This window comes from Lepidochelys olivacea (assembly GCF_965140295.1).
Source record: "Lepidochelys olivacea isolate rLepOli2 genome assembly, chromosome: 18".
NCBI lineage: Eukaryota > Metazoa > Chordata > Testudines > Cheloniidae > Lepidochelys > Lepidochelys olivacea.
This window is the reverse complement of record NC_140428.1, coordinates 26,680,265-26,706,951: the sequence shown is the minus strand read 5'-3', so window position 1 is coordinate 26,706,951 and position 26,687 is coordinate 26,680,265. Positions and strand designations below refer to the sequence as shown.

At 42.0% G+C, this 26,687-nt stretch overlaps 1 protein-coding gene across 1 annotated transcript in view; it reads right to left on the bottom strand.

Moving 5' to 3' along the window:
* The window catches only part of PRDM16 (PR/SET domain 16), a 433,122-nt gene that overhangs the window by 14,328 nt on the left and 392,107 nt on the right, over nt 1-26,687 (bottom strand). The window contains exons 7-12 of the mRNA XM_084651921.1: nt 22,061-22,208; nt 21,275-21,428; nt 15,202-16,603; nt 10,405-10,492; nt 4,959-5,128; nt 3,661-3,738 (exon numbers count right to left, since the gene is read on the bottom strand). Of these exons, the coding sequence (XP_084508047.1) occupies nt 3,661-3,738; nt 4,959-5,128; nt 10,405-10,492; nt 15,202-16,603; nt 21,275-21,428; nt 22,061-22,208 (2,040 nt within the window). The remainder of the gene's footprint in view (nt 1-3,660; nt 3,739-4,958; nt 5,129-10,404; nt 10,493-15,201; nt 16,604-21,274; nt 21,429-22,060; nt 22,209-26,687) is intronic.

Sequence of the window (26,687 nt, the reverse complement as noted above, 5' to 3'; positions counted from 1 at the left end):
CCACGTCCGGCTCACATTACTCACATGAGAAGTTCCAGGGACTTCAAAGGGAGTATGCATGAGTAAAGCAAGAAGGATTTGGCCCCATGTTTGTCAGTTTATTTAGATGTTCAGGAAGCCTTTGAAAAGTTCGCTTGACAGGCCCTTGCTTTAACTATGAGCTATGGGGATCCAGGGTAGGATACGGAGAATGGATAAAGAGCTTGTTAAAAAAACAGAAAACAGAGGGACATGTGAAGGGAGGTATTTCTAATGTCTGTGAGTGCAGGGACGAGGGAGACGTACTGTATTAAATGTGGTCCCAGAGGGGTCAGAACTTGGATCTCTGCTGGTTTTAATCTAAATAAATTACCTCGACAGAGAGACCAACTTTAAATTTAGGGAAGAGGTAAATGCAGAGGCTGAAGGAACATAGAACACAAAAGGAGTTGCATTTGGTTTGTAAACGCACTGACAAATTGCCAGTGAAATTTATTGCTGAGCAATTTAAAATAATACACCAGCAGGCTCAAAAATAATAAGCAGGAACAAATGATGGATAGCAATGAGCCAGAGCCGGGGAACTTTGAGAAAGATCTCAGAGAAATAGTGGACAACCCTTCAGAGCTCAAGGAATACGGAGACATGGTTTAAAAAGCCAGTAGGAGAGGCAAAAGCAGATAGAACAATGATGTATAACATTGTGTAACGGAGCTAGTCACCATGGAACTAAGATACTCTGATTAAATCACAACTGGGATATGATGGTGCCTTGTTCTTACTACACTATAAGTAACATGATTCCACTTGTAAAACTTTACATTTATTTGAAGACTCAATAACATGGGCTGTAAAGACAGTAAAAGCCCGTAAACATATGGGTCCATATTCCTTCCCTATGTAACTTCCCAGTCTTGAGTGGAGTTTCACCAGAGATGCATTTAGCCCAGGGTCTTTAACAGAAAACAAGAAAGAAGAGATTTTTATTGACCTATACGCAATCTTAAATGACATGGTAAATGTCAGCTGTAGCTGTTAGTTTCAACTTAGTGCAGACAACAGGACAGGGGGGCCGAAAAGGAAATGAAAGAAAAACAAATTCAAAACAGACGTCAGGAAGCACATCTTTATAGAAAGCATCGCAGATCTAGGGAACAACGTAACAGCAAGGTTGCCAAGGCTCCAGGATTGGGTGTAATTCAAGAATCAATTAGATGGCATCCTGGAGGGAATGGACTTTTGAAAGAGGGAATAAGCCTTGTTGAACCAAATGGCCTTTGCTTGTTCTTGATTCTGGTTTTATGTAGTTTCAAAGCAGGAGGGGGAAAGCCCCCACAAAACACCCTTGTATTCTTGTGTTTTAAACAGTAAGAGGGTCATTAAAAAAACCTGCTTCTTCTGAATCTTGCCTTGCAGTCCAAGGAGAAGGATGACAGAGCCCTGTTTTTTTACTACCTGAGTTGCCAGAGAAGTTTGACATTATTTCACAATAAGCCAAACTTATTTTGTCCTCCTCTGAAGGAAATTGAAATAGTTAAGTTTGATTGCTTTGTTTTATTCTTGGGTTCTGAAACATACTGTTGAATTTTAGACCAGATGGGGGAAAAGAACTGTAAATAGGAAAGAATGCCACCTAAATCCGCTGTATCACATAGATGTGCACATGTCATGATACAGTCAAATCATCTTTAGCCATTTTGCTTTTAAATACATATGTACAGTACATTAGTATGTGTGGCTCAGTAACAAAATAAGTAGCACTTTAAAATTTCAAAACATTGTACAAACTTTAGTTAATTAGCTCCCATCATGTAATGTATTTTTTCCATTTTACAGATGGGGAAACTAAGACAGGTAAAGTGACTTGCCAAAGGTGAGACAGTTTATCAGTGGCAGTCAGGAACAGAACCTACATCTCCTGATTTGCTAATTCTTGCTCTAACAAGACTGCTTCTGTATTTGTGCATGTACATTTGTATCTCTGGGTCTGTGTTCCATGTAGGTGGTTTTGTTCATGTTTGTGCACATGTGAGTTTAAATAATCTTCCAAATTACAAGCGTGAACACAGGAACTGCTTAAAGAATCAAAAGAAAAGTTGCAACAAGAACAAAAAAATCCTGAGAATCAGCCAGGTTCCTTTACCCAGACAAAGTCAATGTTTGCTAAAAAAGCTTTCAGAACAATTATTGTTGCTAAAGTTGGAAATCGCAGTTCTCAAAGAGCAAAAGAAAATCAATGATAATTAAAGTCTTCTGTAAACATAGCACTAACTCTCAGGAGTACTATTCCAATGCAACATTGTCCAGAAGTCAATCCTCTATTATAAAAACACACACACACAGAGCTCATTTTCTGGGAGAAGACCAGATCAAATAAATCTTTATTTTCCTAACCTTTGTTAGGTTGCATGTCTCCTTTTTTGGAAGAAAACTGGACTCACCATCTGTGCATAATCGGGAGTGTGCATTTTGGTGAAACAAGGGTGTGGAGTGAATATGCAGTATTCATTCACCCCATATCAAATAATGAAATTGAAGAATTAGAAGAATAGCGAGTGGTTACAAAATATATGCCATTTTAGAAAGGCCTTACAAATAATTCTTTACGTAATGCTTACTATCAAAATTTAACTCTTCTGGAAAGGTTTAAATAAGGGGGAAAGTCGCTTCATTAAATTAAACTAAACCACCAAAAATGTCCAGTATGTTTAACTTCATTAAGTTAAACTAAACCACCAAAAATGGCCAGATGGCCTTTTGCTGTTCCTAAAATTGTTTACATTTGCCTTTATGTGGTCAATATCACAGGTCTCTGTAGTGAGGGTAGAGATCCCAATGGTATTAATTACTAAAACACCATCACAACAATGAAAGGTACCTGGATTGTTGATATTAATGCTAAGCCTCAGTAACAGTTACCAAGACTTGTTCTGAAAATTCTGATAAATATTATGATAAACTTTGGTGAGGACACAACTTGTCCTTCTCTTGTGTGAGCTCAGTTTTGCATGTACATATGCCTACAAACATTTTTTTCTAAATTTTTGTGAGCAACCGATAAAATGAATTGAAAAATTGAAAGGAAAAAAAGTTTGGCAAATTTTTCCACCATCATTTTTCAGTGAAAAATATAAATTTTTCCAGCTAGCTCTACTAAATTTTCAAACATTTGCACCAAGTGGATTTTGCATACAAAGCTTCTAGCACTTCAGTGTGCCCCGGTGGGGCAAACAGGTATAAAAAGGGTGTGTGTGGGTTTGCACACATGCCATTTTGTGCACACACAAGTGCAGACTGAAGTGGCCCTTTACTTATGATGATCAATACTTTCATACTGACTAAGTTCATATTTATTTACTTATTTAGATTTCAAACAAGATATACAAAAAAGGCTCAATAATCTGTTATTCAAGGCACCTCTGCCTAACATTAGAAGAAAACTAATCTAGCTAAACCCAACAGCAAGCTCACTGGCAACCCCTACAAAACAGTTGAATATTCAAAGACAGTCTTCAGTTCTCATTGAAGTGAATGGATAATGAGAGTGTTAATCATTATGTGTAATACTACGTTTCTACAGCATTGTGCAGGGCTAACGTTACTGAAATCAAGGGAATGGCACAGCGATGAACCAGGCCCTCAACATGTAGGGAAGGGATATTATCTGGACAAGAGTATCACCTGTACGGTTGTTCTCCTGTGTGTGTCCGAAGATGCCTTGTCAGATTCGCTGACCGGGGGAAGATCTTACCACAGTACCTAGGAAGGCAAAAGTCAAAGTAACCATGAGTGCCTTAATGCTCTGCAATACAAGGCCAATTCATAACATTCTGTTTCACCCCCCTACTCTCTGTCACTTATTTTGGTAACATTCCCAAATGACAACATTATCCTTTCTCAAATGACCTGTGCAACAACACACTATTAAAGTGCAGGAGAAGCTGGTACAATGAATTGTATTTAAGATGCAGACTAAAAGGAAAAGGGCAAAAGACAATTGGTTATGCTCAAATGCTGAGAATGAACAGGAAAGCAGGATCAAATACCCATCATTACATGACTATAAGTTACCATTGTCTGGAAGAACTACTGCAGGTGTGACCATCTGCTCCGAACCAGGTGGTTCAGCTTTAGGAAGTGGTAAGAGACCAGAAAGCAGGAAAATAAGAAAGGGAACTGGATTTCACAATAAACACAAAAGGAGGAGTGGATATATTTACACACAGAGAATGCACCACGATAATAGCAAATAAAGCTTTAAAATTCTGCCACTGCAAAATCTGAAAGTTAATGTCATGGGGAACATGAACCAGGATGGATTTACATGATGAATAATAGACTCCAGGGATTTCTAAATAGCTAAGTAAAATCTCGGACTAAAGACTAAATGTGAACTGTGGACAAAATGGATGCATCCACCCTCCCAAAAATGCAATGGGAATTGGCATAAAAATTGGTAATTGCACATAAAAATATGGGTGTGTAGACAGTGATTATTGTTATTCAATATGCATGCTCAGATATGGGGTTTTGCAGGTGGAATGGATCCAGAAATATTTTTGTGACTGTGCCTACATTTGACATATTGCTGCATAAATTATCATGTTAAGTGGCAAAGTTTCGGATAGTTGAGGCTACAATGAGCTTGCATTATAAAGCCTTATTTGAGCCCCCCCCCCACATAAATTTGGTTTAGAAAATTCTATTTGGCCTGAGAATTGCTAGATTAAGGCTCTAGGTGAAAGGAGGATGCTGAATTTTCTTCAGACAAAAACCATCAGTTTTAAAATTAATATGTCACCAGCATCCTCTTCTCAGATTCTGCTCTGTGTATCTTTTCTCCACACCCCAGTGGAGATGGTTAACTCCTCCACGTGCCCCGTAACATGTCTGTATTGGACGTTGCTTTAACAAGTATGGAACCATAATCCCAAACGGAGCAACTCGGGTTAGTTCCACTGGCAGTGCCTGTTCTTTACCTGCAGGTATAGCGCTCCTTGCCCTTGCGCAGGATGGGGTCTGACAGCGTAGGGGGCGGGGACCGGAAGTTGAAGGAGTGATGCGGGAGGGGCTGCAGGGATGTGCCAGTGTCTGTTTTCATGGCTGCAAAACTCTCCAGTTTCTCTGTCATGGTTTCTATGGCTGACACCTGTTTGTACAAGCAGAGAAGTCGTGTTATGAAAAGCCACTGAAAGGCACAGAACATGTTTCTCAGCTGTACTGTGTGTTTCCGAGGCTACTGCTGGCTCTAGCCCACATCCTCAGAAGCCAGCTCCACAGAGTAAAACAGGTTTGCTTCAACCCAGTCGGTGCACTTGGAAATAATTAACCAGGCTCTGAGAAATCAGCTGAGGATTCAGCAGATAAAGCCAAGCTTGGCTGTGCAGTAAGCATCAGAATTTAGAAGCTGTACCAGGCACGTTTCTATCGTCTGCTATGCCCATATGTTGACTTTTGGCATTAATAACAATCTCAGAATGCACTTGGCTTCTCTCTCCCCCCATCTAAATGAGGCTTAGGGCGGTGGTTGTGAAACTAGATAAGAGTGTTGAATGCAGAAGCTGCAGAGCAAACACTTCCCTCAAACACAAAACAAACAAAGGCTGGGACTGTAGCATACAGCCTTTTATTTTTAATAGAGCATCTGCTACACGTACAGTCTCACCAAGGGCTTCAGAAGGAGAGGGAGAGACAGACCACCCCAGCGTTGAGAAAAGGAAGGTTTCAGACTGGAAGTGGCTCACAGGGAGGAGGCAGGAGAATTCTAGATGTATGGAGGGGGAAAGAGAACAAGTGAAGGAGTGATCTCCAGCCATGGAGAAGGGACAGAGACCAGGCTGAGCTTGGAGGAGTGAAGAGAGCAGACAGGGAGTAGGTGGATCTGAGGTCAGAGCTAGGATGGGGTGAGTCCCCAGAGAGTTTTGAAAGCTAAGAAGGCAGTGTTTTAATTAGACACAAAGAAGGCTAGAAAGCCAGTAAAGGTGGTGAAAGGGTTGGTGTGATATGGGCCCATTTCCTGGAGTAGAAGAGAATTCCAGCCAAAATATACTGGGCTCCTTGCAGTTGAGAGTGAGGGTTTAGAGAGGCCATAAACTAAATGTTTTAAAAACCTACAGAAGGTGTGTGTGTGTGTGTGTGGGAAATGCAGGGCTGGAGGATCCAGAAAGTCATAGTGGCGTGACACCGAGTATGTCTACACTGCAATTAGACATCTGTGGCTGGCCCGTGCCAGCTGACTCAGGTTTGCGGGGCTCGGGCTAAAGGGCTGTTTAATTGCAGTGTAGACGTTCATGCTCAGGCTGCAGCCCAAGCTCTGGGGCCCTCCCACCCCGCTATGGCCACTGCTCTATGCAGAAGGTGCATGAGCAGGGATGGACAATACTAACGGGTCTTTATCATCGGTAATTTATAGGACTTATGGAAGCTGATTCATCAATGGCTGTCATATCACACAGGACTGGGATCAGGGGCACTGGAGCAATTTGTATCGTGGGGGTGCTGAGAGCCATTAAACCAAACTGTAAACCCCGTATATGATGGAAACCACTTCAAGCCTGGGGCTGCAGCAGCAGCCCCAGCACCCTTAGTTCCAGCACCTATTCATGGGATTAAATGACCAAAGTGTGATGGATAAACAGACCCAGGGGACAGCAAATAAATCCAGTCACATGCAAAAATAAATATGGAGAAAAAGCAAAATGAATCATCATTAATTTCATTAGACTCAAAAAGCTCATGCAGAAAATCGCAGGGAGAAATTCAATTTAGAGGAACTGGCCAACGTTATTAACATTTGTTTCTCCACCCACGAGGAGTCTTTTAAGACACCAAACTGAAAATTTGGGTGAAACAAACAAGCAAGCAATAAAACTGCCTCCTTGCTGCAGATTACATCATAAAGAAAAAGTGAGTGATGGGGGGAGTGGGATCCTGTGAGCTGGAGAGCCAGCCGCAGAGCAGGGGAGACAGTGAGTGAGCGGAAGGGAGTAGGAAGCCATATATCAAAACCTAGATGCTCTAGTGTACAGGAAGGGCTGACCTTTTACACGTTTACACTATATTAAACTGGGTTGGGGGGTAATGAGAGCCAAGATATTGTTTGACAACCATCCATAAACCTTAAAAAAAGAGGAACAGTAAAGCCATTTCTCATTAATAGAGCCACAGCCCGTTAGCTGCAGACTCACAGCCTATGATAAATAGTAAGTAACACTTAGCACCAGCCATTTGAAAAGGTTACTTGAGCATTTACAGCAAAAGTCCAGCCCTAGCTGCCAGTCATATAACAAAACCATCATGTGAAAATGCTATCTGGATCTTTCAGAGCCATGTCACTTTGTCCTTTGCTGGAATACCTGGAGATATCTTTTGTTGTGCCCTGTTCTTTAGGCACTTAGTCAGAGATGTTTGCTAGCATGACAGCTGTGGGCTTATTTTAAAATTCTAAACACGGGTCATGGCCTCTCTAGTGGTAGAGGTGCTTTGTTATTTAGGGAACAAGTGACTGGTATAATAAAAAGAAAGGAAGAAGAAAAGAAAGTTAACAGGTGGGAAAGCGTTTGCCATTAAGTAATCATGAAGTCATACCATTTATTTATGTTGTCTAGAGGTTCGTTTAAAATAGACAATGTCAGACTAATGGAAATCATTGGAGAGGGGCTGCAGAGAAATACTGGATGCAAAACTAGAGCTGTGTAAAATTCATTCGGCTTTAAGGGAGAAACGCCTTTTGAATGTTCAGTCTGTACCACACATTAGGACTCAGTTCTAAAGGCTCCACTACCCAGAACTTCCTAAAAGGTCAATGGGACCATTCCATGAGGAATGGCTGCAGGATCAGGACCTACAGTAGAAGTGAAATCAGTGTATTTCTCAGTTGTGTTCCAGTTCAGAGAAATACTGAAATAAATACAAATGTGCATTTAGATTAATATGGGCTGTAAGAAAAGCAGAGACAAAGACATACAAAAACCCTTTTAAGGCATGGGATTTAGGCAAACAACATCCCTGACATTAAACGGGTGGACAGTATGGATGAATGCCACACAACTCTAGAAAAAAGCGTCCTCTCTGTCTGCTTCCATCTTTATGATCAGATTAACTACATAACAAGGGAACAGTACGGTCATTTAATTATTCCGATCAGAATGAATTTACAGCTCAAGATTAAATACCCTTTGTACAGGAACCTATTGTACTTTTAAAAAAAAGTAGTTATCAGGAAGTTTCAGACTGAGTGATATTTAGGTTTTAGACTATTTTGTGTAATAAGCTATTAGAGATAACCAGGCCTTCCATATCTTTTTTTTTCCATGGGAAGAGGAGGGGGTCTGGATTTCATGAACAATGTTAATAGCCTTCCACCCAATGCCTGCTCTTATTCGAGGCTAGTAAATTTCTCACCGTCTTGCTGGACCCTGGCTTTGCCTTAGTAGCTCCTCCCTGCTATCAGATCCTTTACAGGCAGATATCCCCACTATTCTAATTCACACAAACACAGGATGTTCCTGACCAGCCTGTCGCTATTATCCAGCTAGCTTGAAGGAAAAATCAGGGGAAGTTATTAACCAAACTCTCGGGCCGATGCGAAACAATGAAGGAACTAAGTTTAGCCGTGAAAGCAGCCGGTATCCAGCTTTCACAAACCCGTGGGTTATTTATCCAAGGTGGGAAATGCTGTCAAAAGAGAACAATGCACGTAAATATAAATGAGACTACAATAGCAACCACAGAGCATTTGGAGAGAGCAAATGAGGGGAGCTGGCGGCTATCACTTAGAAAAAGACAGCATGGCAGAGCTGACTGTATTATCTCTAAAGGAGGAATGAGTCATACAGAGCACCAGAGTAATGCTAAATGATAGAGGTTTTAGTTTGTACTTAGCCATGAGTTTCACATGGGCCTGATTTTCACTGACAGTCACTCTGGGCTTAGGGCTTAGTCATGCCTTTTAAGCACAGTTCTGCATGAAGGGCCCACTGCTACACCCAGCAGAGGGTATTGTAAGTGGCTGACTTTGTTAGCTCTTGCTTGGGGGATTGACCCCTCTTACTCCCATCCCCTTTGAGATGTCTTGCACCTTAATGAGGCACAGATTACTCCTGCAGGAATTCTGTGCCACTGCGCAATGCAGAATTTTGCAGAAATGAATGTGCACGCAGAATTTCCTTTCCCCCAGAGAAATGGGCTGCAGTGCTGTGAGCCGCCACAAGGGGCTGCTGGACTTGGCAGAGCCCAGCTCGCACACAGAAAACACTGCTGGGGGTGTGGGGTGGGGAGGGAGCTAGGGGGTTCCTGGCAGCTGCAGTTCCCAGCCTGCTCAGGGAAGGAGAGGGCACCACACAGGAAACTCCGTGCAAGCCCTGGACTGAGCATCAGGCTGTTTCTCCCTCTGGATCCCTGGGCTCTGAAGGGAGGTGGATGGGTGTCTGGGCAAGGGCAGCCCACAGCTGGGTTCTGGGGGGAGTGGGTATTTGGACCGGAGGGGCCCCACGGTTGGGCTCCGGAGGGAGGGGGTTCGGGTGTATTGGCTGGAGGGGGCCCTGCAAGTGGGCTCAGGGAGGAGGGGTTGTGGGTGTCTGGTCCCGCAGCTGGGCTCTGGGTGGGGAAACAGGAACTGGGTTGTCATAGGGGTTTCTTCAACTCTCTACCCCTGGGGGAAATTTTGTGTGTGTGTGTATCGTTACAGACATACTTGCTGACAGGTATTTTGAAATAAATTTCCAAAATAATTGAACTTGGTGTGATTATGTAGTGCTATTTTGACAAATAAAATTTGCAGAATTTTAAAATACGGTGTGCAGAATTTTTAATTTTTAGGTGCAGACTGCGCCCAGGAGTAACTGATGAAGCAGTTTCTGAGTTCTTGGGAGCATAGGGACTGTAACTGTGCCCAACTGTCATCCAGGGGCTCAAGGGTGGTGGGGCACAATCTTGTTCTTAGTAGCAAATACATTCTTGAACTAACTGTATCAGGAGGGCCTGATTCTCCACTGCCCTGCAACTGGTGCAATTGTTATGGTGGTGTAAACTGAGCACTGTAAAATGCTACTATTCTGATTTGGTAGTGTCTTACTCCCACTTTGCACTGGTTTAAATGACTACACAAGGTGCAGGGCAATGAAAAATTAGACCGGCATTTCGGAAGAGAGGAAAGCAAGAGGTTAGATGGGCCCTTGCGAGCTGCCCAGCCCTTTCTCACGTGGACCCTGGCAAGATGAATTTGGTTAGCACTAAAGGACCAATAGGGCAGTGATTCCATCATGCTAAAATTGGGTATGAAATTACTTTGCTTTAAAAATAAGTGCTGGAAAATACTGTCAGGCTTAACCAGGGAGGTACGAACAAAGTGACCTAAATGTCACATCTCCATCTCTAATTTCTTGGCATCCTATCAACACTGTATTATGTTTCTCCTGGTTTTACCTGTGGGTGAAAAAGCAGTGGGGAAGGTCGCAAGTACTTCTCCTTTAGGGCACCCACTGGGTCTGTCACCTTCCGCTTCTCCACCCTGCTGGACAACAACACAGAGGGTTACATACCCTACAGGGCTGTAAATGGGGAAGAAAACTAATAACAACACGTCATGTGCAGAGCAGTTGAAATATATTTAAAGACTATGTTTCTGGTAATAAACACACCTTGCCATCCCTTTCCATGGGAATCGCAAATGGGATCCCATAAAGCACACAGACAACAGTTCTTTGAAAGAACAGGCTCAGCCCATGCTTTATATTTTGGGTGATACTTTACAACACACACCACAACTGTTGTGCTAGTGATGAACAAAAGGGTTAGATGTGCCCACGCAGGAGTGTCTTGGTGCCTTTGCTGCATGGATATGCCACCTGTGCCCTACAAGCTTTATCGCTGTTGTGGAATGTTCTGATTCAAGACAGAAAAGCTACCGAGTTTGTGGCAGCCATAGAAAGGAAAGACCTGTGCCCCAGTTTGTCTTCATCTTATGGTTCACGCTGGGCCTGATTCTGCAGCCCTAAAGTGTGCTAAAATCCAGCTGAAATAATTAGGTGTTTTGTATTTATTTCCTCTCTCTCAAAGCTTAGGTATACATTGCAATTGGCTTTGTTTGGTAAATGCCTGTGACCAAAATTTTCAAAACTATGAGCTGAAACTTTGGCTCTGAAGGGTATATCTACACAGGGAAGTTAGTGTGCAGGGAGCTAGGGTGTGAATTTAAAGATCACTAGCTTCTTAGCATTAAAGCCCTGTGTGGACAGTCTTAATGCTCACTGAGACTGACCTCAGGCAGTTTAGCTTAACACACTTCCAAAGTGCATTAAGTTGATGCACACAAAGACGCTCTTTAAGGGTATGTCTACACTACGAAATTAGGTCGAATTTATAGAAGTCGTTTTTTTAGAAATCGTTTTTATCTATTCGAGTGTGTGTGTCCCCACAGAAAATGCTCTAAGTGCATTAACTCGGCGGAATGCTTCCACAGTACCGAGGCAAGCGTCGACTTCCGGAGTGTTGCACTGTGGGTAGCTATCCCACAGTTCCCGCAGTCTCCGGAAATGAGATTCAAAAGTTCGCGGTTCTTTTCCTGTCTACCTGGCCAGTGCAACTGAGTTGAGACTGCTGTTCAGAGCGGTCACAATGGAGCACTCTGGGATAGCTCCCGGAGGCCAATACCGTCGAATTGTGTCCACAGTACCCCAAATTCGACCCGGCAAGGCCAATTTAAGCGCTAATTCACTTGTCAGGGCTGGAGTAAGGAAATCGATTTTAAGAGCCCTATAAGTTGAAAAAAAGGGCTTCATTGTGTGGACGGGTGCAGGTTTACATCGATTTAACGCTGCTAAATTCAACCTAAAGTCCTAGTGTAGACCAGGGCTTAGTGCATAATAAGAGCATTCGCACAGGGAGTTAATGCAGAGTAGCTGATGCCCACTTGCACTAGCTACTGTGGGCTTCTTCCCCATGTAAGCAAGCCCTAAATCTACATTTAGGCTCCTAAGAGTTGGGTTTTCTAAAATGCCCAAGTGACTTAGGAGCAAAACCCCAGTGAAGTCACTTAGGCTATTTTGAAAATCTCAGGTTTAAACACCTAAATATGGATTTAGGAGCCTAACTTTTGGCTCCTATTTTTCAAAACATTGGCCTTAATGTCATGGCATCATAGTCATCCAGCAAAAGTGTGAACTAGCCCATTTGCTGGGGTAATAATGTTATGGAAAATAACTCCTAGGAATGGAACTGCATCTTTCAAACCTTGGACTAGATTCTATCGCCGTTACACCAGTGAATATCCAGCATTATCATAGTGACCTTAATTACATTTCTCCAGTGTAAATGAAAACAGAATCTGGCGTTACATCTCAGCCGCTTGGTACATAGTTTAAATAGCCAACAGAGTTTAATCCAAATGAGGGGCAAAGTTCTTGCACAGTGCTGTTTGGTGTATTAATTTAATTTGAAGCTACTCTTTCTAGAGGAAAAGAAAAAAGAGGATCTGAAACTTAGTCCCAATTATAATGATTTATTTTTTAGCGACTTGGACATAAAATCATGAACTAAGTCATTTTTGATTAAAAAAGACAAATTGTAGAAGTAAATTTCAACTGATCCAGTGTAAAATGGCAGATATATTAAACTGCAGCTAATAATGGTGCAGCCAACTCAGCCTTCCTTCCTCCATGAAGGGCTGAAATTAGCCACGATGTATTAATTGGGGGAAGTACCTTCTCGAGCTGCCTAGAAGTTTCCCATGAAACAACCCAACCGCTATCAAAAAAATGGAAAAAACCATTCACATGAGGCCCTGGGTGAAGCAATATCACCACGTTCTGCTCAGTTCTGGCACCTTCCGATGCCAAGCACTGAGCACAGTAAAGGGCAGATCTCCCTGTCAGAGCCAAATTCCACAGTGACTAAAGGATTAAGCTGATCTTTTCAGCCCAGTGCCTGAGAACATTACCTTAACAAGGCTGAGTTGAAAATTGCACTGATTTCAGGCTGTCTGGCTGCATTAAATTATATCACCAAGAGAAAATGTCAAGGACTTTGGGGGGAGGGCGGGAGGGGCAGAGGAGCCAAATGATGTGAGAGAGTCTGATAAAGTTTAGAACCAAAATATTTCCATATTTTTTCAAGCTAGGACTTGGAAGCTTTGCTATTTAGCTCATTACATTAGAAGTCTGATTTGCAAGTGACTCCACCACTGACTTTCTATTTTAATATCTTACTAAAACTATTTGCATCCCATGGAATGCAGCAAATGACACCCTCATCCTTCACTTACGCCTGTCTTCTGGTCCTTTGCGGTTTTCCCGAGACTGCTATTTTAACTGGCAAGTGCTTTTTTCAATCTTTGTTATTTTAGCATTCCTTCTGAGAATACCCAGAGGTAGTGGAATCCTAAACTGATTCTCAGATCCTACCCAATCCACTTTATTTATTGTCCAGACATATTTTTACAAAAATAAACACTGGACTATTTACATCATCACTTATTTTTCTGGAGGAAGATGATCATGATAGGTGCCAGACAGAACATATTATATGTCCCAGGTCGTGGAGTAGCCTTCTTTCCACCCCAGAAAGTAAGCATGTAAGTAAGCAACGCAGAATCAGCCCTGAAAGTGCTGGCAAAGAGACTGGGGCTTTCTTAACAGCAAAGCAATGAGGGCTCACTAATCCTCATCTTAGCTGACAGCTCTTTGGCCTAGTTAGACATTGACATCATTTTTCCCACACTTATCAGCCATGCAATAGTAGCAAGGCAGTGCATAGCAGGTGTTTTCCTGGGCTACCCTTCAATTACTGTGTGCACCTCCCTGAGGACATGGACAAAGTGCTCTGGGACCCACATGCCAGCAGAACTTTGAATTCCTTCCATTAAAAGGATTGCCAAACTCCAACTCTAAGAGTGTGCCCAATAACGTTCGGAGACTGGGCTAGAACTAGACTCAGTTTTCCTCACCACCTCTTCTTGGAGGACCAGTGCAGGTACAGAGCCATGTATTGGATGCTCCAATTTCCATGCAGGAAGCAATACAAAGACAAACCACTAAACCTGTGGAGCCAATCTGGAAAATGGAAGCTGGAAGCTCAAATCCAGCATTTGCATACTGAAATGGACACTCAGGTGGCCCCAATACCCATTTTAACTGTAAATGCCTGATTTGGTGCCTGGATCACAAATCTGATGCACCAACTTACTGCAGGTGCTAAAAATTAGCATTTGCCACTCCGCCGTGATTGTGGTACCATGGTACAGCAAGAAGACACCCAGGATATTGCTGGCACTGGGGTGGGAAACACAGAGTGTTAATGGTGCCCATTTTTTGTAACTGGAGTCTCTATGGGTTTTTAGTGTTATAAAAATTTTTAACGGGCTCTAAAATGAAAGGACTCAAACCTTCACTGTAAGTTGGAACCCAAACTCGTTCTTTCTGGAGGCTCAAAAACCAGGTTGGTTATTTTTTTCTACTAAGCTTTCACATGCTCCCTGGGTTCAGCTAGTACCAGGAGCGAAACACCATGAATAAGGCTTTCCTCATTGGCTGAAACCAGGAAGCACGGGAAACCTTGTAAGGAAGACATACTTGCAAGATTTGCAGACAAGAGAGTTTTGGATAATAATAATGCGGCACTTAGCATTTACATAGTACTTGTGACCTGTAGATCTCAAAGTACTTTGGAAAGGTGAGTATAAATCATTATCCCCATTTCTACAGACAGAATAAATATTAAAAATAAACAAGGTGAAGGGACTTGCCAAAGGCCATAAAAGAGGTCAGTGGCAGAACTGGGAATACAACCTATGCCTCCTGACTCTCAGAGTCATTCTCAACTCACTAGAGTAAGGGTTCTGACATACTTCAGAACTGTTGCATTCTTATCTGAATCAAACTCTTTGGAATTCACCCAACATGAGATGCCATCTTAGTGTTGGCTAGGTTTCTTCAATGGGCTATGCTCCTTCTTGTTGAAATAGGAATATGGCCCTTTCCCTACATAAATGTATGTCTCTGGATAACATCAATGATTATTCTTTTCAGTTATACAGGCCTTTTCATTCACAAATCTCTAACTGCTTTAACAAAAGAGGGCAAGAACACTCAACTGCAGCATGATTTTACTGAATCATTCTTCTCTTCTTTCCACCCACCCCCCACATCATGATCTGCCTTACGTCATGAACCCCACTTTTGAAATGGGCCTGTTGGAAGAAATGATTAAGGCAGGGTATGTTAATACCTGTATATGGGGTCCATGAAAAAGGGTGATGGCTTAGCATAATGCAGGGATGGCTGCTGAGAGAGCTGAGACTGAGAAATCTTGGGTAGTACTTCACTGGCCATTAGTTTCCTTTCCCCATAGATGTGGTTTTTTCGGGGCTCCCTCCCTCCGTTCTGACTGGCTCGGATGCGGTTGCCGATGCTTAGATCCAGTGGCTGTTCCTCCCCAGAAGATGGGGCCGGCAAGACCTTGGGTGGTGGCAAGATTGGCTTAATCTCTTTTGGTTTTGTGGTGAGATCAAAGGGCGATTCTGAGCTGGTGCTACCCACTTTGTGAAGGTCCCTGGGTGACTTTGGTTCTGCCTTGACCAGCAAGTTGTGATTGAGGGTCCGGTCCGTAAAAGGATACAGTGAATGGGGAAAATTGGGGAGGAACTGAAATGGGAACATGGAGTGATATGGGAGGGAACCTATCTTCTTCTCCTGCATCCCCATAAAGCCAGGGCCGAAATACTTCTCTGCAATGGAGGCAATCGCTTTTATGGAGTCATTGGCTGCCCCCGTCGTGGGGAGCAGCTGCTCTTCCGGGGGAGGGAAGAAGGAGTGCTGAGAATAGAAAAGGGGGAGCTCGTTCACATTGTTGGTGGAACTGGTGGACACAGAACTGCTGACAAAATCTGGCTTGTTCTCAGTCTGTTTACTTTTGTCTTTCATTTTGTCCCTGTCGCTCTCTGCATCGCTCTCCAGGTCAGAGCCAGTGCCCGTGGTGGTATCGAGGTCTGTGCCTGTGGTCGTGTTGACATCCTCGAAGTCGCTCCCATCAGACATGTCGCTGTTCCTGGCTTTTAGCTTGTCCAAGTAGGAGTTTTCCAAGCTGCTTTCAAATTTCTCCTCCCCTGAGATGGGCTGGTTGCTGTTGCTCACTGCAGAAATCAGAGGCAGTGCCGGGTTCCCCAGGGGGCTTGGAAGCTTTGCGTCTTGGGTGTGGTTGAGGGGACTCTTGAGCAGCGGGGTGGGAGGCAACAAAGGGGGCCTGGGGTATAGAGAGGGAGGAAAAATCCCTGGGAATCCTGGAGTAAGGGCAGGAAATGCTGGGGGAGCAGGCGAGAATGGAATACCCCCTGGGTGAGGTCGGGATGGAAAATAATCATTGAATCCCAGGCTGGCATGGTTGAGGTTGGGTGAGGGTTTAGCTTTGTCCATCAGGGAGGTGGGCGTTAAAGGTAGGCCAGGGGCAAAAATCCCCCCTGGGTTGTAATGGTTCTTGCCCTCGCAGAAGCGCCGGTGCTTGTTGAGAGAGGAGGTAGTGCTAAACATCTGGCCGCAGTCCTTGCATTTGATCTGGGTGCGACAGTCCGCGTGCATCCGCTTGTGCCGGCAGAGGTTGGAGAACTGCGTGTAGGATTTGTGGCAGACCTCACCTAAAGCATCAACAGAAACCAAAACCAAAACCAATATGAAATTAATATGAAATTGCTTCGATCCTGGGATGAGCAGCTCCCCCTCTTCACCTAACCCCTCTTTTCCCATAGAGTTAAACAAATGAGGAGGAGCGGGCTTGCGGGTAAGCCACTGGTCTGTCAGATCTGCCTTCAGCTACCGGCTCGACCACAGACTCTCTGCATGACCTTAAACCAATCACTTAATATCCTTGAGCTTCAGCTTCCCATTTATAAAATGGGGATAATAATTCTACTTTTGTCTGCCTTGTCTATTTAGAATATAAACCTCAGGGGGCAAGGTCTGTCTCTTACTGTGTCTTTGTACAGCTCCCAGCACAACAGGCTCCTGATTGTGGCTGAAACGTGGAAGAGTTACTGTAATACAAATAATAAATAATAACCAACAAATTTCCCTGTGAAAAAATTCCAGGGGATGCAAATCTCTCAACTTGCAGCTTTGCCCCTGCAAATCTTCAGAAACCCTGATGTAATGTGCTATTCTAGCTCAAGGATTTTTTTTATTATTATTTTAAATAAAGATAATCGTGCACTTTAATCATAATATCTATTTATATTAGCTAGTTTGCTTTCCTTGTAGTCTGGCATGGCAGGAAGTATTCAAGGCTGAAGGGAGAAGAACTTTGCCTCATTTAATCAAGTCGATCATTTTTTTAAAATGCCATTAATAGTAAGTTACCGCTCCACAGGGATGTTCTATAAATATTCCTCAAACCAGGGCTCAGCTTCAGCGAGGAATGAGGCGAGATCTTGTGTTTGTTAAATTAATAGGGGCACCCTAGCAGTGACAGAGTTAATGCTCTGTCAGCATTTTCCATTTAGACTTCTAATACGAGGCTTTCAGAATGTGACTTGCTACAACTTGTACAAGGAAGGACTATAGCGGTGATTATGAAGAAACAGAAATTAAACCCAACCCAAACTGTTTCACAAGTCCAAAGAAATTTAACTTTTTCAAATGTCCCTTCTGCACTTCATAATATTACTGCCTAGCACTTCTACTTCACCTTCTACCTGAGCACCTCAAAAGTACCTTGTAAGCATGAAGGTGAAATTCACCCCCTGTGCAGATTACCACCACAAGCCTTATCCACCATTCACATATACAGGACATAAGTGGTGCAAAGGCTTTCAGCTGGCCCCTAGCACAGGGATAAATTTCACCTGTTAATGAATTAAGGCTTTCACTGACTTTACAAGAGAGTTGTTATCACCATTTTACAAAGAGAGAAACTGAGGCAGAACAAGGTTAAGTGAATTACACAAGTTAGTAGCCAAGCAAGAATAGAATCCGGATCTCCTGACACCCAGTCCTGTGGCTTAAGGATGAGACAATACTTCTTTCTGTGGTAGAGGCCTTTACGCCTGGGTTAAAAGTGATACCTTTGCTATAATTTATTATCCACATCAGTACTTGAATGGAAGTATCAAAACACAGCAAGAGAAGCTGTTCTAAGAATATTTCCAGCCGAGACAAATCCAAGCATCCTTGGAAAGCTGATGAGGAAGCCAGTTCTACTGAGATTTCAAGTCATGATCAGTGAAATTTCACCAGTTTGGCAATTCAGTACACATGAGCACCCAAAAAGGCAGAAGGATCTCACAAGAGCAGACTAGTTCTCCTTGTGGTGGTGTTACTACAAGAACTGTCTTTCCTCATGGTATTTCAGCTCTCATGCTTCTGGCTCTGGATGCAACTCAGAAGTGCAGAGGCAGTGCAGAACTGAAAGGACAAATAGCAATCAATTTTTTTTTTAATATCAAAAGAGGTTAAAAGGCCAAATGATCATTTTATCAAAATTGTTCAGTCCATACCTAATTTCCAGTATTTGCACCTTGAACTGTGGTAGTTTGTGCTTGTGTATATAGTGTGATGATTTTTCTATACATTGTTCAACGAAGATTTTCAAAGAAGGATTTTGGGTTGGTTGGTTGTTGCTTTGCTTTATTTTTTTTAACTATTTCCTTGTTTTTTATTATTACTTTTAAAAAGGTGCAAAGAGAAATGAATCCCAAACTATTTTCACTCAGGGCAAGTGAAAGTGATTATGGGTGTGTTTTATTTACACCAGAATTTGTACATAGGGATCTGCCAGAGTCTGAAAAACACAGAAGTTACAGGAACTTCCTCTGTGTTTCAGCAGCTGCCACTGACTCTCATTGTTACTGAGCCCAAGAGACATGCCTGTCATTGGGCAGCCTCAGAACAATGAAGTCAATATGCTGCAATCGGTAGGCCAAGGTAAGGATAGAGCATCCGTCCTTAACTCTGAATTTCCTGGCTTTGACAGTCGCATCTCTTGGACTCTTTTAGTTCTAGTGGGCAGGAGTGTTTCTCCCTGCATGCTTGCGTGTTTGCAAGGAGAGCATCTGTAGGCCTCTGAGAATGTTTGTATGTATTTAAGAGAGTGTGTATATGAGTCTGTGTAAAAACAAGTGTTTCCATGTGTGTGAATTTATAACTCCCTCTCAAATTACTAATAATTTTTGGAGAAATGTCACATTTTTGGATTTACTGAAAAGATGTTTGTATATTTTTCTTTCCAGTGGAAAATTAGCCCCTTTCTAATTTTAACTATGTCTCCTTTAGCATGTGCCAAAAGATGTTATATTGTGGTTTGGAAGAGACATAACAATTCATAATAAATAGCTAATCTACTTTAGAAAATTACATCAGAACAGAATGCAATTTTTGTAAACATTTGTTGGCTGACCATTGGGTTTGCGGGTTAGCATTATCCCTATGGTAAATGTCTTTAATAATGCAAATAAACAAGCAAAGTATAATAATCTCATGCAGAAAAAAATTATGGAAAGATGAAGGGTAATATTCAAAGCAAGTTTGTCCAAAGAAGAGGATTGTTTTTTCCATTCTTCCATGCCCTAAAGAGTCCCTGCAACACCCTCATAGTTATGCAAACAGGCATCTTTGTGCTGCTAAAGATACCAGAGTTTTTTTCATCCTTCCAAGGCAAGCAGGGCCTAAAAATACTTGTTTAAAAGCCCAGTTGTGTAATGATTTTGGAAATCCACGCAGAATCTTCTCACTTGCTGTTCTGGATTTTATAGTTATAAAAGCGTCAAAACCAACTTTGCAAAAAGAAAAGGAGTACTTGTGGCACCTTAGAGACTAACCAATTTATTTGAGCATAAGCTTTCGTGAGCTACAGCTCACTTCATCGGATGCTCACGAAAGCTTATGCTCAAATAAATTGGTTAGTCTCTAAGGTGCCACAAGTACTCCTTTTCTTTTTGCGAATACAGACTAACACGGCTGTTACTCTAAAACCGACTTTCTTTATTATCCAGGTACAAAACTGCAAACACTTTCTATTAAACAGAAAGAAAAAGTTTTGCAGGGGACCCTGGCCCCCAGGTTCCATAAGCATAGTCAGCACACCCACAGAGCCCCATCATTTGTTAGCTTTTACCCAGTTGTTAACAGATTCAATATTAACACTTGTCACACATGAACTGGGCAGACTTGTTCTCAAGTTATTTCAAACCTTGATATGGATGAGGAGAACACTTTACCCATAATTGCTTTGGTAAGAAGAGTGAGTTGGTTGTTAGAAGAAACAGTTCATTTCAATGTAGAAATATTACGAGATTCAAATTCTCTCTCTCTCTCTCTCTTTCTTTCATGTGCCAGTTGGCATGAGATGCTAAGTGAAAGATCATATCATCATCTCTCTAGTCAGCCAAATGAGTAATAACAGTATTTTGTATTTCCCCACTGACGCCCATCTAATGAGCTCAATGCACATTAATGAATTTCGCCTCGCACCTACCATTGTGCACTGTTCCCGTTTGGGGATATGGAAGCACAGACAACTTCAGTGGCTTGCATGGTGGAACATCTGGCCTCAGCCTCAAAGCCAGGAACTGAACAGAGATCCTGTTTTGTGCTTTAACTACACGGCCACCTTTTTTTGTGAGATGGTGAGTGGTAGCCACCAGAGCAGGCCGTGCACATTTCTGGTGATGTAGAATACGCCTTCCTGCACAGCTACCAAGATGCAAGGGGCACTACAGAGATTAAAAAAAACAAACCCAAAGGCAACAAGAAATAAGATGAGGATCTTTCAGGCATTCCCAGGGTAAATGATCCCTTTGGAAACGCCCTCCTGAATACTACAAGGATGTAGCTAATTTGCAATTTAAATAGTTGGAGAGTTTTGTCTAGATTAAAGTCCTCGGGAATAAAGAAGAAAAAAATGCTTTTTAAAAGTTTCTTCTTTCTTGTATGCTGCTTTTCCAAATTCTTCACCCTGATCGTATGATTTGAAGCCCCCCAGAAACAAATTTCTATCAGGCTGTTTATTTTTGTCACCAACAGGACCATTAGAAAAAGAGAGAGAAAGAAAAGATATGAGAAAATGGCATCACTGGGCCTGCTGAGAGACTCAGCTTTTAACTTGTCAAGAAAGTCAAAAACTGCCATGAATGTTTACTGAAACAACAAGGAGCATGCAAAAAAAAAAAAAAAAATCTCTGCGGAATTTCATCTTGTGCTCTGACCTATAAAATTACAGCGGCTGCTCAAAGAGGTACAGCCAGTGCTGGGGCCCCCCTTAGGATATGTACAATTATAGCGAAAGCCAGGATTGTGTGATGGCCGTGACAACTTACATATGAAAGGTTTGACAGTACTGTGAATGTGCTTGTGTTGTTTGAGGCCAGACGAGGTGGCAAAGGTTTTGCCACAGTCCGGGCAGGCATGGGCTCGCGCGCCAACGTGCTGGGAACGGATGTGCCGCTGGAGGTTGCTGGGGTCAGTAAACACCTGAGAAAGTGAGAAAAGAGAAAATGCTTTTAGGGGACAGAAACAAACATGGCTGTGGCAGAGGAGGGAGGGTTGGCTGACTATTGTTGTTTATCGTAAGTGTTCTTGGGATAACAGGTTCTGAGATCAGCAGTGCAGGATTTTCACCTTGCACTGCGAAGAGATAACATACAATTAGTGCTGACTTGTATCATGTTCACCGGTTGGCACCCAACTCATCTCACCCTCTATGCAGTCTATGGTGTATCCGATTTCATACATAAAGTTTTGCTTCTGAATAGCTAAATCTATCTGCCTGACAACACACATGCTTCACAGTGCTCACCTGAAATCTAAAGAACCTTGCAATGCTTGGGAAAAGGCTACGAGAATGGTTGCTTGCAGGTAGATTGGGTTCCACATCCAAATTTACAGGACTGGGTTAAACCCCAGGCTGAGGAGTCTTTTCTTTGCTTCCTGTTACTCAGGTTACCTTATTCTGAATTATGGTTACAATTGTCATTCCTCAAGAAAGTAAAACCATGCCGATTGACACTGCGTTTGATTATTTCCGCTGAGTCGTTTCTCCAGCTCACCAGGTCTTTTCCTGGATGACGCTGTGAACCCACGCTGCATCATGCCCTGAACCATACCTTCACACAGTTTTCACATTCAAATCGTTTGCCACTGTCATGTGACATCTGGTGACGAATCAGGTTTGATTTCCAGTTGAAAGCCTTTGGACATTGGTCACACTTGTACTCCCTCTCCTCAGTGTGGATTATCATGTGCTGCTCCAAGCTAGGGAAGAAAGAGAGCAGAGAATTCAGACATACAGCCACAATAAATGAGCCAATGAATAGTGTAGTCCTCGACTGGTTCCAATTCAGGGTCAGGCTGAACAAGACACTTGCTGACAACAGAGCTACAGTTACTGTAATCCTGTTCTTTAGGGTCACCGTACTAAGGAGGTTTGAGAGAGACCATGGTGATTAAAGATGGTGACAGACAAACAGGTTAATAAGCACTGTTTTTTTCACACCTAACTAGTCAACCCAGTGCTTGTCACATAACATGACTTCAAAATCCTTTTAAAATAAAGTGAACAACGTATTAACAATTATGTGTCTAGGGAAATTTTCTTCTTTTTTTCCTTTTTCTTTTGACATTTAATTTCACATTGAAAATGGGCCCATTCTGCCCTCCAAAGTTTGTTATGTTTCATGAATTTTCTCCCATTTAATGTGAAAAAGAGAGAAAATGGACTCCAATCCTGAAGGTCCATGAGGGAAAACACGAGTGACAGAGACTCCAGCAGGATCCCGGCAAGGAAAGACAAGATATTAGCTGTTGCTGCTGAACCTATCATGTTGCCACTTTCATGGGCACAAAGCCCATAACTTCCCAGAACACTGGGACTCAACATTTGAAAGAAATGTGATAAGGTGCAAACACATTTCACTTTTAAATGTCAGACATCTTTTATTACTTAACTCGGTGATTTTCAATTTCTGCCAACTGGATGATGATGGCAAACCCAAGTGGCTGCTGAAATTGTGCCATTACAGAGAGAGCTGTTCAGAGAAAGCTGCTGTATTTCCCCCCATGCCAAAGTGTTCTCTCTGCCTTTTCATCTTGAGTGTGTGTGTCAGCAAGCAGCTCTCCTGCTGAGCCAGTAAACCAGGGGGTGACAGTAAAGGGAAGCCAATGTGATGGATGGTGGGATCGGTAGGAAGGGCAGAAATTCCTCTACTGAGGATGAACATAAAGTGCAGTAAAGAAGATTTACCCCATTAGCAACTCGAGTACCAAAAAAGCTGCAAATTGTTCACCCTGTAAACCCTATGATCCAGAGAAAGGAGGAACATTTGCAACTCCTGTTGGCTTCAAGCACAGATCAGTGGGAGTTGCAGATACTCAGCCATATAGATAAATTCCACAGAACTGTAAGACACACTGAAATTTAACAGAAAATGAAATCATCTTGGTAGTTAAACTGTCCCTATAGAATTTTAAAGGAGGTATACAATTTTATATTAAATTCTGTGGGATGGTTTAAAAACCCAATAGAAATGTTCTGTCAGTCTATTAAATTCCACAGACCCGTTCCTGTCAGGGTTAGCCCCTATGGCTGGGATTTCAAAAGGAGTTTTAGGACGTTAGGAACCCAGGAGTTCGGTATTTAATTTCCTTAGTTTCTTGTGAAATTCCCAGCCCAAAAACTCATGGGACTGAAAAATGACTTGAATTCAAATATCTGTGACCTGATGGCATTTGCTGGTTCACAAGTTACGACAACTGTGTATGTTGCTGTTTCAGCACACCTCTAGTGCTTGGCTAGATTTCCGTCTGCCTGATAACCACTTCTGACTAACCAAAGCAGTTTAAAATCTCACTACTCCCTGGGATATGCTCTCTTCTCCCTTCAAGTTCTAATTGTTAATCTTCATGAAAAAGACACTAATAAATTGACTTCCTGTTAATCATGAAGAATAATCATCCATTCTGATAAAGAAACTATGTTCACCATGAAGTTGTATTATTTTCCTGTGGTTAATTGCCATTTATGATTTTATTTAGAGAAAACATGGACAACTAAATACAATATTTACAGGAAAATATCTACTGAGATTAGCACATCTATTTACTTAGTCATCTCCTAAATGCTCAATTTCAGCTTTCTAGTGATATTTTTGATTTGATCCATATTAAATTCCAAGAAATTATTAGGCAAACTAGGTATACTGACTGGACTTATCCTGCTGTCTTAGCAGGGCTTCTCTAGGAATAAAGTGGAATGTTCAGATTTACTGGGGCCCAAACAAGAATAGGTAGTTTCCTCCTGAAATGGCATTAAATTTAATCTCTGCATGGAACTATATATTTGGAAAAGAAAATCGTAACTGAAAGCCTAAGCATAAAAGGTGATGAGTTTAATGTACACATAGGCATAATTAACACATTTACATTAAAACCTTCAGTGTACATAAGAACGTCCATACTGGGTCAGAACAAAGGTCCATCTAGCCCAGTATCCTGCCTTCCAACAGTGGCCAATGCCAGGTGCCCCAGAGGGAATGAACAGAACAGGTAATCATCAAGTGATCCATCCCGTCGCCCGTTCCAAGCTTCTGGAAAACAGAGACTATGGACTCCATCCCTGCCCATCTTTGCTAATAGCCATTGATGGACCGATCCTCCATGAATTTATCTAGTTCTTTTTTGAATCCTGTTATAGCCTTGGCCTTCACAACATCCTCTGGCAAGGAGTTCCACAGGTTGACTGTGTGTTGTGTGAAAAAATACTTCCTTTTGGTTGTTTTAATCCTGCTGCCTATTGATTTCATTTGGTGACCACTAGTTCTTGTATTATGAGAAGGAGTAAATAACACTTCCTTCTCAACACCAGTCATGATATTATAGACCTCCATCATATCCCCCTTAGTCATCTCTTTTCCCAGCTGAAAAGTCCAAGTCTTATTAATCTCTCTTCATATGGCAGCCATTCCATACAACAAATCATTTTTGTTGCCCTTTTCTGAACCTTTTCCAATTCCAATATATCTTTTTTGAGATGGGGCGACCACATCTGCATGCAGTATTTAAGATGTGGGCGTACCATGGATTTATATAGAGGCAATATGATATATTCTGTCTTATTATAGATCCCTTTCTAAATGATTCCCAACATTCTGTTCGTTTTTTTTGACTGCTGCTGCACATTGAGTGGATGTTTTCAGAGAACTATTCACAGTGACTCCAAGATCTCTTTCTTGAGTGGTAACAGCTAATTTAGACCCCATCATTTTATATGTATAGTTGGGATTATGTTTTCCAATGTGCATTACTTTGCATTTATCAACCTTGAATTTCATCTGCCATTTTGTTGCCCAGTCACCCAGTTTTGTGAGATCCTTTTCATAGCCCTTCACAGTCTGCTTGGGGCTTAACTATCTTGAGTAGTTTTGTGTCAACTACAAATTTTTCCACCTCACTGTTTACCCCTTTTTCCAGATCATTTATGAATATGTTGAACAGTACCGGTCCCAGTACAGACCCCTGGAGGACACCACTATTTGCCTCTCTCCATTCTGAAAACTGTCCATGTATTCCTACCCTTTGTTTCCTATCTTTTAACCAGTTACCAGTTCATGAGAGGACCTTCCCTCTTATCCTATGACTGCTTACTTTGCTTAAGAGCCTTTGGTGAGGGACCTTGTCAAAGGCTTTCTGAAAATCTAAGTACACTATATCCACTGGATCCCCTTTGTCCACATGCTTGTTGACCCCTCTCAAAGAATTCTACTAGATTGGTGAGGTATGATTTCCCTTTACAAAACCACGTTGACTCTTCCCCAACAAATTATGTTCATTTATGTGTCTGACAATTGTGTTCTTTACTATAGTGTCAACCAGTTTGCCTGGTACTGAAGTCAGGCTTACCAGCCTGTAATTGCCAGGGTCACCTTTGGAGCCCTTTTTAAAAATTGGCATCACATTAGCTATTCTCCAGTCATTCAGTACAGTAGCTGATTTAAATGGTAGGTTACAGATGAGAGTTAGTAGTCCTGCAATTTCACTTTGGAGTTCCTTCAGAACTCTTGGGTGAATACCTTGTGGTCCTGGAGACTTATTATTGTTTAATTTGTTCCAAAATGTCCTCTAATGACACCTCAATCTGGGACAGTTCCTCAGATTTGTCACCTAAAAAGTATGTCTCAGGTTTGGGAATCTCCCTCACATCCTCAACTGTGAAGACTGATGCAAAGAATTCATTTAGTTTCTCCACAATGGCCTTATCACCCCTGAGTGCTCCTTTAGCATCTCAATTGTCCAGTGGCCCCACTGGTTGTTTAGCAGGCTTCCTGCTTCTGATGTACTTAAAATTTTTTTGCTATTACTTTTTGAGTCTTTGGCTAGCTGTTCTTCAAATTCTTTTTTGGCCTTCTTAATTATATTTTTACACTTCATTTGCCAGAGTTTATGCGCCTTTCTATTTTCCTCATTAGGGTTTAACTTCCACTTTTTAAAGGATGCCTTTTTGCCTCTCACAGCTTCTCTTACTTTGTTGTTTAGCCATGGTGGCTCTTTTTTGGTTCTCTTTCTATGTTTTTTAATTTGGGGTATACATTTAAATTGAACCTCTATTATGGTGTCTTTAAAAAGTTTCCATGCAGCTTGCAGGGATTTGACTTTTGGTGCTGTACCTTTTAATTTCTGTTTAACTAACTTCCTCATTTTTGTGTAGTTCCCATTTCTCAAATTAAATGCTACAGTGTT